Below are 16,599 nucleotides of genomic sequence, written 5' to 3' on the forward strand. Positions count from 1 at the left end.
ATTCTAATATTACACAAACTGTAAAAATACCAAATGATGTATCCTACCAGATTCCCTTTATGATACAAGTATGGTCCTGACCTAATCTGTGGAAAGTCAAAACAGAAAAAACCCAAAAACTATCAACCTAAACACGGATGGCAAAAAATGTAGAAATATATATTAACAAAGAGGCCAAAGTAATATATTACAAAGATTAACATTATGAACAGGCTGGATTATGCCAAGAACTCAGGTCTGGTATAACATTAGGAAAACAAACATTATTGACCATAACAAAAATAACAAAAAACATAATTATATCAATAGATGCAAAAAATTTTTTTCAACAAAATGCAATGTCATTTGTTTTTTAAAAAGCTTAGAAATATAAGAATAAATAGATCTTCCATTAACATGAAAAGTAGTATAACCAAGAGACAGAATTATATATAACAGAGAGAAACTGTTTTCTATTTTTTCTATTAAGATTGTCTTAATATTAAGTCTTTTCTATTAAGATTGGAGTGAAGTAAAGCTGTTCTTTTCAACAATTCTCTGTGAAATAAGAGCTGGAAATGATAGTTATAGCAATAAAATAAGAAAAAAGGGATAAGCATAGATAAAAAAGGAATAAAATTATTACTTCACAAATGATATGATGATATCCTTAGAATACCCTAATGAGTCAATTAAAAAGATAATTGAAATAACTTTACAAAAGTTGCAGAATGTAGAATAAATTCACATAAATCATCATCTTTTGTATATAATACCAATAAAATTCAGCAGGAAGAAATAAAAGGAGAATACATTTACATCTCTTAGAAAATAACTACAGGATGCATAAAATACTTGGGAGTGTACCTACCAAGACACACAAAGGAACAATATGAATATAACTACAGAACAATCTTTATAGATAGAAAACAGACAAATAATTAGAGAAAAATGAATTGCTTATTGAAAGGTTGAGCCAATATAATAAAAAATACTACTTAAATTAATGTATTCAGTGTCAAACCAAACAACCAAAGGATTATTTTCTAGAACTAGGATAAAAAAATAATTGGGGGCAGCTAGATGGCTCAGTGGATTGAGAGCCGGCCTAGAAATGGGAGATACAGGATTTAAATCTGGTTGCAGACACTTCCTAGCTGTGTGAACTTGAACCCCCATTGCCTAGCTCTTACCACTCTTCTGCCTTGGAACCACTACATAGTATTGATTCTAAGACAGAAGGTAAGGGGTTTAAAAATAACAACAATCGTAATAAAATTCATCTAGAGGAACAAAAAAACAACATTCTCAAGGGAAATAATGAAAAGTGGGAAGGAAAGAAACATAGCAGAATCAGATTTCAAATTATACAACAGAATAGTTATTCTCCAAAAAAATTTGGTACTGGCTAAAAATATATCTCAATCAGTGGAATAGATTAGGCATGCAACCTTTGGAAGAAAAAATATTTAGTAGTCTAAGGTTCAATAAATCCAAAGACCTCAGCTATTGGGGCAAAAACTCACTATTTGACAAAAACTGGGGCAAGTGGACAGGTCTGGCAGAAATTGGATTTAGACCAACACCTCTCATCTTATACAAATTTCAGATGAATACATGACCCAGATCTAAAAGGTCATATCATAAGCAAATTAAGAGGAACAAGGAAGAAATTCTCTTTCTGATATATGGATAAAGGAAGAGTTCATGGCCAAACAAGAGACAAAGTGGATAACGGAAAATAAAAAAGACAATTTTAGTTGCATAAAATTAGCAAGTTTTTGCATAAACAAATCTAATAAAGCTAAGATTAGAAGGGAAACAGTTAACTAGGAAGAAAATATCTTTGTAGCAAATTTCTTGGAAAAGGTCTAGTTTCCAAGATACATGAGGCACCAATTCAAATTTACAAAAACAAAAGCCATTTTGCAGTTGATAAATGTTCTAAGGATATCAACAGCTAGTTCTCAAGAGAAGAAACCCAAGCTATCTAAAGCCTTATGAAAAAGAAATGTTCCCAAATCACTATTAACTAGAAAAATGCAAAGTTACTCTAAAGTTCTGTTTTATACCCATCTGACTGGCAAAGTTGACTGAAAAAAAAAAAAGATGACAAATGGAGGAGCTGCAAGGAAACAGATGGATGTGCTGTTTTAAGATCTATGAATTAGTCCAATCATTCTGAAAGCCATTTGGTATTTTAAACAAAAATTTACTAAATGTTGCATATCCTTTATCCTTTGACTTAGCAATACCACTACTAGGCCTATATTCCAATAAAATCAAAGAAAGAGTGAAGGATCAAAAAAACCTTATTGAAGCAACTTGTTGGTGGCAAAGAACTGGAAACTAAGGGAGTATCTCTCATTTGTGGAGTGGATGAATAAATTATGGCATATGAATGTAATGAAATACTATTATGCTATAAGAATTGAAGAAGGAGATGGGTTCAGAGAGATCTGCAAAGACTTGTGTAAACTGATGCAGGGTAAAGCAAACAGAACTAAAAGAACAACTTAAACAGTAATATCAATATTTTAAATTTGATTGTTTCCAAAAAATTTAAGAACTCTGAATAAATAAGTATTCGACCATTATTCCATATGACTGATCAAGAAGAATGCTGCCTACCTTGTGACAAAGAAATGATAGACTAATATGCAGAGTAAGAAACATTTTTGGATGTGGCTAATGTGGGAATTTGTTTTCCTTGATTGTGCCTTTATGATTAAAAAAAAAAAACAACTCCTTTATTTCTTTCTTCTTTTCCTTCTTTCTTTTCAATGAATGGAGGAAATGAAAGAGAGAAAAATAAATAAATGCTTGATAATAGAAAAAAAAATTCTAAATACTTTTGTTCTCATCTCGTACATCCATAGTCTTTCCTGATTGTAATAGAGTAAATAATATGCAAGGAAAGGGCTTCTATTATGATGGCCAAATTTATAAAATAAAAAAAGATGGAGCATTTTGTTCTAAATTAAATATTTCTTTTCTTCAAAAAAAAAGATGGCCAAATTTGTCTTGATTGATAAAAGTCTTTATTAGTCTTTAAGTCTGTCTCCTTTCATAAGAATTAGGTTTGTATTGTACAAAGTACATCTGATTGCTTAATAATGTCATAACAAGTTGTCTTAGGAAATCACTATATTCGTATTTCTGTGGAGATTATCATCATGACTGTCTCCTTACCAAATCTGTAGTTAGTTACTATTCCTTAATTTTTTAGAATCAAAAAAGCCGCCTAATGATGCAATTCCAAATGATCAAGGTGGAATTTAAGTACCAGGTACAGACTAATCAGGTTATTTATTACATTAACTTGTATCTTTCTCCTATGAGTTAGCAACACAGACCTAATCACTCTATGCCAGAAGGTCTTCATCTTTTCAAAATGAGAGAAACTATCAAGACTGCATTAAAATGGCATATCTAATTACAGAGGACAGAGAAGCCTAAAATTGGCAAAGAAGTGCCCCTTTCCCTTCCTCTTTTCTCCCCCTCTCATTCTAGGGGTAGTTTGCCAAACTTGTAAAGCAATACTCTATTACAGTAAAATGTGCCAGCTGATCAGAGCATTCATAATATGTTTTTGTACCTTAAGAATTTGAGCCAGCTGACTGTCAAGCGATCCAGAATCTCAAAGAAACAAGTTCTTTATAAATGAGCACTGAATTGAGTAGGTCACTCAGATATTTAGAAATATCCCATAATTCTATGAAAAATTCTTAATGTACATTATTTACAAATGTTAAACAAAGAAGAAATCAAAAGCAGAACAGAAGAAAAATGATTTGCAGACCTTTGTAACGAGCCAGGAGAATCTGATGCACTTATCTTCAGTTTCTTGATCCATCAACAAAGCCTTGCTGCCTCTTCTCAGAGTTCTCAATCATAAATGAATAGGAAGGAAGCTACGAAGGGCAAATATAACTCTGAGCAACAGTTTAGAGTGACTTCTAGGACTGCCCCCTTCCTTCTACTACTAGAATGCTTTTACTGTACAATCAAATCTGGAATAGTGAAAAAGACAATGATTACTAGAAAAGTCAAAGATAATCAAGTCATTTTATTATATTTGGTAGTCAGTCAGTCAGATTCTGATAGGAAAAAGTAACTTATTCATATGAAAAATAGCGGAGCTAGGAATCAAAGCAAGGTCTTCCAAATTCAAATCCAGTGATCTTTTTACTATATCATTGTGCCTCTGACTGACTGACTACCAAATATAATAAAATGACTTGATTATCTTTGCTTTTCTAGTAATCATTGTCTTTTTCACTATTGTGTTAAAGCTCTAGAAGCAGAAGGAATCTCAGAAGTTATCTGAATCAGGTTTCATTTGACAGATGAAGAAACTGAAGCCCAAGGAGGTTAAATGTTCTTCCATGGGTCATATTAATAAGAAGTAGATTTGAATCTAGATCCTCTGACCCCAGAACCTGTGCTTTTTCTAAGATTAAGTGACTTTAACAATTCCCTGCAATAACTAACTCAGGGTTTTTTTTCCTAAGAAAATATTTTAAAGCTTATAAAGTGCCATGTAAATGTTAATTGTATAGGTGGCTAGATGGCACATTGGAGTCAGGAAGTCCTAAATTTAAATCTGGCCTCAGACACAACTATCTCAGTTTCCTCAATTTATATTCCCTGTTCCTCAACTATTATGCCCTATAAAAAGGGGATGTTGATAGCATCTATTTCTCAGGGCTGTTGTGATAACATTTGTAAAGTAATTCATAAACCTCAAAGTGCTATATAAAGGCTAGGTATAATAATAACTATTGTCATACATATATTCCTTATTTACTTCCTCTATTTGACCCCCTGCCTCATTCTTCCTTGCTGCCATTATTTTGGTATCTAGCTTGAGAAAAGTTTGGATCTTTTAAAGAATATTTTCCCAGAAAATTGAAAATTATTTATACTCTCTTTCTAGAATTTTAGGAATTTCTTTTTGTGGCGGTTCCAAGAACCACAAAGATAGATTGCTTTCTAAGAATGAAAAATAGGACTTAACCATGAAATGTGTGGCCAGGGACCACTCCTCAGGTCTGGTACAGAGCTTTTTAAATAAGGGATTATGTAAACATGATTTGAACTGCCATCTAGTGTATTCTTTAACAATAAATTAGTCTTTAATTAGGACAGAATAGCAAAATAATGAGTATGTATATAAATAAGATAGGGTCTTCTATAAATTATAATGGCAAATGGGATAGATAGCCTTTCCCCCACTGACAGATATTTATAGAGTAAACACAATGTTTTAGACTTATTCTCTATTATAGGAAAAGTACCTGCTTTTATTATATTATTTTATACTAGTAAATATCTGTATATGTTATTATATACCAGGAAAAATACTGCTTTTGCTCTCAAGAGGATTACATTCTACCAAATATATATATATATATGCATATATATATGTCATCCTAATATTTTCCCCAAAAGCTATACCTCTTCTTTTTCTTACTTCCTAATATATTGTATAGAATATCAGGAGCCATTCTTTACAGAGATAGTGGGAAATAGCTGCAGAATTATATGGATACTGACACACCCAGCTGATATGTTGTTTGATTTTTACTAAATTGCTCCCCCCTCCCTTCTTTCTTTTGAAATCTTTGTCACAAGGTTTAGCTCTCTGGATATGGGAGAGAGGAGGAAATATTTGTCAAAACAAAAATCTATCAAGAAAAGCCATTTTTAAGGATCTTTTAAGCATCTCCTCCATCTCTCTTTAATAAGGCTACTTCATCTACTCTAGAGAGATAAAGCTTCGTCCACTTTAATCTTATCCAACATGGTTTATGTAATATACCTGATATTTTAAAATACTTAAATGACTCTGTGATCCCATCAAAATGAATATTCCTCCATCTATGACCTACCATTTTGTGCAACTCTTGTCCATATAGTCCTATATTTTGAGTGACGGGGGGGGGGGGGTCACCAAAATACTAGAGGCCTTCCTGGACTTCTCTCTTATGTGATGGAATATGAATGGGTCTTGAGCTATCAGCTTTTCTTTGTTCTGGCCATATGACCAATCTATCTTCTTTACATTTCTTCAATGATATCTCTTATATATATAATAATCAATTATTATATATCAATATATATTATACATATAATTTATATATATAATCTTTTCCATTATAGTTACTTTATAATGCTTGGCAACCTGGTCATAACCATCATATACTTCTCCATAGCCCTTTGGATGTATGATAGGCGCAATATTTCTAAGGACTCTGCCACATAGGCTAGACTAGCCATTCCCAAATTTATACTCCATGCAGGTTAGCTAGTTTTTCCTTAAAAGACATTGAAACTATTCTCAAGACATGCTTGGCTCTAGGGACTAGGGCTCCAACCACTGATGTAGTAACATGAGTATAAAAAGGGTCAGGAGCATGAGGAACTCCAGCTATACTCTCAAGCTTCTGACACTGGCCTACCACTAACAACAAAAAGGCAAGAAATGTATGTTCAGTTGGATCAAGGTCATATCCTTCCCATTCTATGTCTAAGTAAAACTCCTTTATTAATTGCCAAATGTTCCTCAAGTATCTCATATCATTCCATTCTTGAATCTGGACTGCTAGACCCAAAGGAACAACTACTGTGGAGAAAGAGTATGCCATCCTCGCCTTAGGTCTACTACTAAATGTCAGCCAACAATCACTGAGGGGAAGATAAGCCTAAAAGCAGTGTTCCACCCCACCAGACTACCAGCTCCCTTCCAAATAACCCTTGCAGCCATCATCCAAAGGGGCAACTTTTAGCAAAATGGATTCTGGCAATTGCCTCTGCAGGCGGTAGTCTCTACTTCCTCCGCAACCAGAGCTGCTGAAAAAATGGAAAAGAAGTTCTTACCACCAAAGTCTTGACACTGATAAATGGTTCAATGGATATAGTTTAATCAGTGGAAAAACCCTGAAGAAGATGTATTACTGTCTCCTTTTTTACTGTACCTTCATGACTACTAAGCCTTTCCATCTGACTTGAAGCGGAAACCTTCTAAATATGTTGTTTTCCCATTAGAATGTGAACTCCTAGAGAGCAACATTATCTTGCTTTTCTATTTGTACTCCCAGGATTTAACAGAGTGCTTTCTGCTGAATAAATGCTTTTTTATTGATTCATCCATTCATCTCTAGGAAATATCTTCTTGACTTGGATTCTGAGCTGGAGTTCCTCCGAGACCTTTGAGGGGGTTTAAACATCATCGTTTTATGCTTTATTTTATAATAAAGACCAGAAGGTTGAATAAGGTTATTATTATTGTATACATTTCAAGGAATATTCTACTTTTCTATGAGAGACATTATTGGAAAAGAACCTTTAAGATAATATTTTTTTTACTACTGAAGTGAATGCTTTTTTTTTAGATTCAACGTAAAATGAGTCCAGTGGACTCTTACTATATTTTTACACCTTTCAATCAAGTGAGAAATGGTAGAGATGTGGTCTACTATTGTAGACCAGACCTGACTCAGGAATTTGTTTTATTTCTCTATGCATATTTGTTACAAGGATTTTGCTTTTCTTTTTCTCTTTTAAACTGGGAGTGGGGGAGATGGAAAGAAAACAAATGCTTGCTGATTTGGGGGGGAAAGGAAACAAACATATAAAAACTCAGATTTTTAAAATAGTTGTGTGAAAACATTTTAAGAATTTAAGAAACTTATGAATACAAGATGACCAAATGTCCTTTGGAATGTTACTTGTTGCCTTTGGACATATGATAAAAGTAACTCTTCCCACTTCTTTACTTGCCTCTCCAAGGTAAAACTATGAGTCATTCTATTTAGTTGCAACTTCCTTCTGATTTTGCTTATTGTGACAGTGTCAAAGAGTAATACAATAATTTCCTCCAGTACCATGTCCATGTTGGTCATTGGAAAAGGTGTTCGTATATAAAGAACAAGCAACGAAATCTCTGTTTACAGATGGTCTTAAAAATAGTGCTTCTTAGATCCTTCTGCTCTGTTTTCCAATAGTACCACAATTACTGCATAGCGTTTGAGAACCTAGAGTAACTTACCTTGATGGAGCATTTGAGTAGAAACTTATATCCAGTAACAACAGGCAATCAATAAGTATCAAATAATTTAAGATATTTTTTTTTTGTTTAATGAACCTTTACCTTCTGTCTTAGAATCAAGACTAGGTATTGGTTCCAAGGAAGAAGAGTAGAAAGGGCTAGGCAATTGAGCTTAAGTGACTTACCCATGGTGACAAAGCTAGGGAGTGTCTGAGGTCAAATTTGAACCTAAGACCTCCTGTCTCTAGACATGGCTCTCTATCCACTGAGCCACCTAGCTGCCCCAATATAAGATATCTTTCAGCCTCTTACTTATATCTGATTAGTCCTAGGGACCATTAATATAAATTGTTTTCTGAGACTGAAAAATATGACTTAGCCATGACAAATGTAGTCAGGAACCCTACTCCTCAGGTCCACTATGGAGCATTTTGACTGGGTGATTAGGTAAATATGATTTAAGCCTCCATTTAGTTCACATTTTTAGAGTTATACCTCAACAGAAACATTTCTCATGCCTCCATTTCTGAGTTACCACTTATGTTCTACTACACCCTCCACAGCTCTGGTCCTCTCTGCCTCACTGCAACCCTCTGTCTCTCTAGAGGGCCTGGTAGGCTTTTTCAATCGTAATAAAGTGTTGCTGCTGCCCTCTGCTGCTAAACATCTTCACCAAACTGACCATTTGTTGGGGTTGTCTGAAGATACTACAGTTTTTCCCTCAAAGAGGAGAGCTGTCACTTTTGTGAGACTGCCTTCTGTCTAGGGTAAATCAATACTCTTAGACTTTTAAAAATTAGTCAGATCCATAGCTCCACCTAGAAAGCACAGAAAATAATCACTCTAACCAATACCTTAAAAAACATACTCTTCCTAGGATCATCCAAGAAGAATTCTGATGAGAGTCCCTTAATATTTAAGTTGAGACAAAAAAGTTTCTTAAAATCCCAATATGCCCCTGCCAGTAAGCACCAGGGCCAAGAATATTATCCTAGAACCTGATCAAGTGTCAAGGAATCAATCCTGGAGGGAATCAGATTGGGGCAGAAGTGGTAGGTAGTCTTTGCTGTGTTCCTGTGGCTACACCTATGCTGATGTCCCCTCTATGCAATTTTTCTCCTCAAATAATATGCTGCCCTCTTAGACAGACTGAACCACAGAATTGTTATATTTTGTCATGTACTTTGAACTTTGTGAATGCTCAGTTAATTCTGATTATTGATAATTAATTGGTAGTGACATCGTTTACCTAGAAAGAGGTTCTCTTCTCTGGAGATGGTAGAAAAAAATCTACTGTTATATGTTAATTTTCCATGCCTTAGTTTCTATATCTGTGAAATATTAATTATATTGGCTACTTATACCAAGAAAGCATAAACAAATTATTGGCATTACGAGCTTTGAGGTCATTGGTACAAATTTATATACCTTTATAAACAATACTGCTTTCTCCAGTTGATAAGATGTCAAAGGACACAAGCAAATAGTTCTCAAAAGAATTATAAACTATTAAGGACCATACAAAATGTGCCCTAAATAATAACAATGCAAGTCAAAGCAATCCTCACACCCATAAAACTAGCAAAAGATGACAAAAGAGAGGAATTATCAATAGTGGGTGGATTGTGGACTGATTTGCACACTAATGCATTGTGGACAGAGCTATGAATCGGAATATCCATTCTGGAAGGCAATTTTGAATTGTGGAGGTAAATTCTGACTCTGTGTTTTAGATATGAGTTTCCAAAAACAATTTTTGTTAATTTAGATTATTTTAATATAAGTATTTCTGCTTATAGTGGGAGAGAAACAAAGATGGACAGAGATACTCCATAACTCTGAAAATCTCTCCTTAACAAGCCATTTTCTAGTTATGATTTATGATACTCTCAAAACAACAAAATCCTATTATGAATTAAAACATAATTATAGCAATCACAGTAAAGTTCCATGAACATTTTGCTTCATCAAACATAACAATATTCACTTAACTTTCAGCATATCCTTGTAAAATCATTTTCCTAAAACTATTTACTCTCTTTGATCATTCTCTTTGAGTATTCTCTTTTCCAATGGGTTAAAGGTAAGTGCAAGAGATATTATAATTAGATGAAGTAATCAAAGAGACTTCTTCCTTATCTTATTCTAATCATTACCCGAATCTGGTAAAAACAGATCATTCCAAGGTCTGGTATTTCATCAAGGAGTCTTTTCTTAGGCTGATTGGGAAAGAGATGAAGTAACAACTAAAGAAAAACTATTAAGATTTCCCTTTTGGGTTATTCAAACTTTCTTATGATTGGGACAAATTTCAAATGATTTTCAAATATGTTAAAAAGTGATGTATTAATACACATCTTCTGCAACAGAATTATGCAAATAAAATGGTTTTAAAATGCTCATACCCTTTGAGCCAGAGCTTCTAGTGTTAGAGATATACTCCAAGGTCAATGACCAAAAAAAGTTTCCATATATATCAAAATATCAAGATATCAAGTATCTCATATCATTTCATCCTTAAACCTGAAATACCAGACCAATCTAGTCAAGACCAGACCATTTCATTTGTTGAGATTGGCAGAAGAGAACAACAGCTCCTGCTAAGTCATGATCCAAAGGAACAACTACAGGTACCCATCAACTAGGGAATGGCAGGTGACTATAATGGAATATTACTATGCTACAAGAAAAGACTAATATGAATACAGAGAAACATGGGAAGACATATGAACTGATGCAAAATGTAGTAAGCAGAACAAGGAAAACAAAGCCATAAGTATAACAATATCAATGGAAAAACACCCTTCTATGACTGCTAGCTTTGCAGCGGCATCTGCTCGATCATTTCCTCTAGATACAGGGTCAGTGCCACCTGTATGGGCAGAACAATGAACTACAGCTAGGGCTTCAGGAAGCTGGAGAACAGAAAGAACTTCATTAATAATTTCTGCATTAGCTATAGATTTTCTAGCTGAGGTTAAAAATCCTCTCTGGAGCCATAATATTCCGACTGAGTGACAAATGCCAAAAGCATATCTAGAATCCGTATAAATTGTTGCCTTTTTATCCTTGGCAATTATACAAGCTTGTTTCAGAGCTATGAGTTCTGCTCCTTGAGCACTAATGTTACAAGGTAGTGAAGCTGACCATTCAGTGGCAAATTCTGAGACGACGGCAGCTCCAGTGTAATGTATGCCATCCCTCATAAAAGAGGAGCCATCGGTAAATAAAATCAGATCTGCATTATCTAAGGGAGTGTCCAAGAGATTATCTTGAGGCTTTTCTGCCATGGACACTAATGTTTCACAATTGTGTAATGGTTCTCCTGAAGTTGGTAAATCTGGAAGCAAGGTGGCAGGGTTAAGAGTAGTACAACGTTTTAAAGTAATGTTTTCACTATTTAATAAGGTTATTTCATATCTTGTAATTCTCTGATCCGAGAATGCCTGTGTTCTATGTTTTATCAATAATGCTTCTATCTCATGTGGGCACATTATTGTAATGGACATCCCAATACTAAATCAACAGTTTTTGTTATTAGTAAGGCTGTAGCAGCTACTCTTCTAAGACATGGTGGTGCTCCTGCTGCTACTGGGTCTAGTTGAGCAGAATAATAAGCAATTGGGCGCTGGGAAGGTCCCAAAGTCTGAGTTAACACGCCAGAAGCTACTCCTCTTCGCTCATGCACATACAAAGTAAATGGCTTGTTGTAATCTGGGATGCCTAGAGCAGGGGCAGACATGATAGCCTTTTTTAGATCTGATAGAGCTGACAAGTGTTCAGGCTCTAATTTGAGGGGTTCAGGAACCAAATCCTTTGTTAATGCTATAAGGGGTTTAGTAATTTCCCCATAGCAAGGAATCCATTGTCTGCAAAACCCTGTTGCTCCTAAAATTGCTCTCAACTGTTTTTTAGTAGTAGGAGCGCTTAAATTTTGAATATTCTCAATTCATCTTGGAGAAATAGAACGAGCACCCACAATCAGGATGAATCCCAAATATTCTACTTTAGGGAGACACCACTGAATTTTATCCTTTGAGATTTTATGTCCTCTTTTATACAATTCCAAAAGAAGGTGTTTGCTATCTTCTTGACATGTTTTTGCGTCTGTTGAAGCCAAGAGTAGATCATCTACATATTTGATTAATTTACTATTTTTAAATGTTATATTGTCTGTGTCTTGGCTCAAAATTTGCTCAAATAAACTCGGACTTTCCACATAACCCTGTGGCAGCCGATTCCATGTATATTATGAGCCCTTCCAGGTAAAAGCAAAATATGCCTGGAGTTCTCATGTATAGGTATGGAAAAGAAAGCTGAACACAAGTCTACTACTGTAAAGTATGTAGCTGTGCTAGGAATAGAGTAAATAATAGTATTTATGTTAGAAACTACGGAGTGTCTCTTTATAACGTGATTATTCACTGCCTTCAGATCCTGTACAAATCTATAGAGGTGCTTGCCATCAGGCCCTCTTTTTGTTTTTTTAACTGGCAGGATGGGCGTGTTGTATTCAGATTTGCAAGGGATTATTATTCCCTGTTCTATTAATGAGTTAATAACTGGTGTAATACCCTCAATTGCCTCCTTTGAGAGGGGATACTGAGGGATAGAAGGAGGTGGGCTAGATTTAGTTTTTATCTGCACAGGAATAGCAGATTTAAGTAAGCCTACATCGGAAGAAGATGTGGCCAAAAGAGACTCCAGTATATCTTTAGGTATTTCAAAAGTGGAAGGCTCTTTTGCCTCCTGGTTTTCTGAGAGAAGTACAGGGAGTAAATTTAAAGATTCCTCTGGTACTTCCAATGATAAAGAACCATCTGGTGAACAAGTTATTGTGGCTCTGAGTTTGCATAGAAGGTCTCTCCCCAGCAAATTTAAAGGGGAGTCAGGCATTAAAAGAAAGGAATGTTGTACCTCTAGGAGTCCTACAGACACCATTCTAGGGGCAAGTTTTTCAACTCTTTGGGGTATTCCTGATACTCCCACTATACTTTGTGAATCAAAGGAATAACAATTTAACAACAGATGTCAATTGTATAAGTGGGATCACTCAGGAATGACAAGAACCAAAGTAGGAAATTTGGGTCAATTTCCACTCAATTTGGAGAGAGCTAAGGGCAGGAGATGTCTTCCTCCATATAAGCCTCACTCTTCTCCAACTGTCAGTTCCAGGCACTCAGAACTCCTGCACTCAGAATTCCAAGCTCCCTTCTACATTGCCTCTTCTGCATCCAGTACACTCCTGTCTCTGGCCCTTTACATTTACCCAAATTTCCCTCTCTCATCAGGCAGTATCCTCTTATTTATTGGTCATTATGAAGAAGTGTTTTTTGCCCCTTCCCCTCATATAATTTTACACCATTCTTTCATAATTTGTTGTTCATCTACTAAAATCTCCCTTTGAGTCTATAATGCATTTAGGGCTATTTTTTAATTGAAAATATGAAGTTATTTCTTGCCCTCTCAATAGATAGAGGAGGGAATAGAGAGGAGAGAATTTGTAACTCAAAATAAAAACTAAAAAAAGATATTAAAAAAAGAAAAAAGAAAGTTGTCTTGTATTATATATGCAACTTGGGACTGGTACATGCACAGACACCATCACCTTACCCAGTTCATGTAATCTCTCCACATGAAGGATGCTGGAGAGCTTGCTTCCAGGATAATTGTGATGACAGGATAATTGTGATGACAGGTAAGGGAAGTGCCTTGTAGAGATTTTGGCAAATATGTAAATATTTTTTAGCTGGTTATAGTTGACTAACCACTTAGTTAGAAAGGTCTTTTTTGATTAACTGTGTGGCCAAAACTGTTGGAACTTTCAAAAAGATCTGAGTGAACTCTGGCCATCTTTTATTTTGCTTCATTCAATGATTCATTCACATATAGCCTTAGTGGTGAACCTATGGAACATGTGTCAGAGGGGATACTCAGAGTCCTCTCTATGGGCACATGTGCCATCACCTCAGCACAGAGTATGCCGAATTTGTTACTAGAAAGCCAGAGGGACATGGGGCCAAGCTGCTCCCTTCCACCTCTCCACAGGCACCTGAAGACATTTCTTACATCATCTGACTCTCTAAAAAGGTTTGTCATCACTGACATATAGCGTTTGGGGAGTGACTATGTTGCACCCCCTAAGTAATATAATTCTGAGAAACAGACCACAGACCTAGGCCATTTTGCTTGTTCTTTTGGGTTCTAGGTGAAGGAGGAGAGTCTCTGACCCTGGGTTTTTTGGAAGGTTGGGACAGTGAACCAAAGGAATCTGGGAGTTGGAATCCAGAACGGGCCTTGGAGCCAAGGCAGCCTTAATGATAGAGGAGCAAGGAGTGATCTTTGGAAGTGACCTTTAAGAACCCCAGTTCTATTAATATATTGCTAGTGAGTTGTGAATTGATCCAACCATTCTGGAGGGCAATTTGAAACTATGCCCAAAGGGTGCTAAAAGACTATCTGCCCTTTGATCTAGCCATAGCACTGCTGGGTTTGTACCCCAAAGAGATAATAAGGAAAAAGACTTGTACAAGAATATTCATAGCTGCGCTCTTTGTGGTGGCCAAAAATTGGAAAATGAGGGGATGCCCCTCAATTGGGGAATGGCTGAACAAACTGTGGTATATGTTGGTGATGGAATACTATTGTGCTAAAAGGAATAATGAACTGGAGGAATTCCATGTGAACTGCAAGTGATGCAGAGTGAAAGGAGCAGAACCAGGAGAACATTGTACACAGAGACTGATACACTGTGGCACAATCGAATGTAATGGACTTCTCCATTAGTGGCAGTGCAGTGATCCTGAACAACTTGGAGGGATTTATGAGAAAGAACACTATCCACATCCAGAGGAAAAACTGTGGGAGTAGAAACACTGAAGAAAAACAACTGCTTTATTACATGGGTTGAGGGGATATGACTGGGGATATAGACTGTAAATGAACATCCTAGTGCAAACATCAACAACATGGAAATAGGTTCTGATCAAGGACACATGTAAAATCCAGTGGAATTGCACATCGGCTACAGGAAGGGGTGGGGGAGGTGAGGAAAAGAATATGATTCTTGTAACCAAGGAATAATGTTCTAAATTGACTAAATAAATAAGATTAAAAAAAAAAGAACCTCAGTCCTTTGGTAACTGAGACAAGGACCCATCCAGCAGAGACATCACATCTGGACATAAACTTAGTAAGACCACAGTTGTATAGGTACTGAGCTAAATTTTGATTCAATTCTCCCAAAGGTGGAGATAATTTCAGAAGCATATCTCTCTTGAGATATTGGGAGTGGGGTGAGGAAATGTTTGTACATTTGTTCTTGTTATAGCTTTGCAATAAATATCCATTTGTAAAAGCTAATTGATATTAAATGGTCAAATGGAACTGTTGTGCTACTTATTGGCCTCTAATTGGGGATGGGGGAGGTGGAGGGAGAGAGAAAAAGAGACAGAGAGAGCAAGAGACAGAGGCAGAGAAAAGGAGAGACAAAGACATAGAGAGATCTGGAGAAGTTTCAGGTCAATGGTATCATGGCAAAAAACACTCCAGCTCCTCATGATTATTCCCTTAAATCCTAAGAGACAGATGTAGCAGCCTGGCTATGGGAAAGAGGACTAAAGTATAGATACTACATACATAAAGAAAGCTTTTCATACTAAGTAATGCAGAATAACCAATTTCTGCATGTATGCACATATATGTACTTGTTTAGATCTCTCACCTCATATCTCTCTCCTTTCATCTTTCTGTCTCTCGGTCTTTTTGTCTCCCTCTCTCTTTTTCTTTAAATAGGTAAGATTAGATAGACATATATGTGTATGTATACACACACATGTATTTATATTTCTATCTGGCCCACTATCAGAACTATAGACTTACCTTTACTTCAATGTTTCTTACACAATCTTTTTGGCAGAGCTTCCATCAAGGGTTTCCTCTGGGAAGTTCAAAACTTGACATGTGTCTGGGCCACCACAGAAAAGGTTACCATCCCATGCAAATACTCAGGCTAATGTTACATTGCATATGTGTTCACTCATGTCCAACTCTTCCTGATTCCATTTGGGGTTTTCTTGGCAAAGATACTAGAGTGATTTGTCATTTCCTTCTCCAGATCATTTTACAGATAAGACAACTGAGGCATATAAGGTTAAGTGACTTGCCCAGGGTCACACAGCTAGTAAGTGTCTGAGTCCAGATTTAAACTCAGGTCTTCCTAACTTCCAGGCCTGGAACTCCATCCACTGTATCACCTAGCTGCCCAACATTGAACAAAGGACATATATATATATATATTTTTTTTAAGTTTAATTAATTAATTAAGAATATTTTTCCATAGTTACAAGAATCATGTTCTTTCCCTTCCCTCATCCCACTCCCCCTCCCATAGCCAATGAGCAATTCCACTGGGTTTTACATGTGTCATTGATCAGAACCTATTTCCATGTTGTTGATGTTTGCACTAGGGTGATCATTTAAAGAGTCTACATCCCCAATCATATCTTCATAGAACCATGTGATCAAGCAGTTGTTTTCTTCTGTGTTTCTACTTCCACAGTTCTTTC

At 35.8% G+C, this 16,599-nt stretch overlaps 1 protein-coding gene across 1 annotated transcript in view; it reads right to left on the minus strand.

Moving 5' to 3' along the window:
- Window positions 1-3,929, minus strand: part of METTL9 (methyltransferase 9, His-X-His N1(pi)-histidine) — a 67,476-nt gene extending 63,547 nt beyond the window's left edge. Inside the window, exon 1 of the mRNA XM_007498253.3 lies at window positions 3,782-3,929. Coding sequence (XP_007498315.1) covers window positions 3,782-3,835 — 54 coding nt within the window. The 5' untranslated portion in view covers window positions 3,836-3,929. The remainder of the gene's footprint in view (window positions 1-3,781) is intronic.
- Between the last annotated feature and the right edge of the window lie 12,670 nt (window positions 3,930-16,599).

This window comes from Monodelphis domestica, chromosome 7, assembly GCF_027887165.1.
Source record: "Monodelphis domestica isolate mMonDom1 chromosome 7, mMonDom1.pri, whole genome shotgun sequence".
Classification (NCBI taxonomy): domain Eukaryota; kingdom Metazoa; phylum Chordata; class Mammalia; order Didelphimorphia; family Didelphidae; genus Monodelphis; species Monodelphis domestica.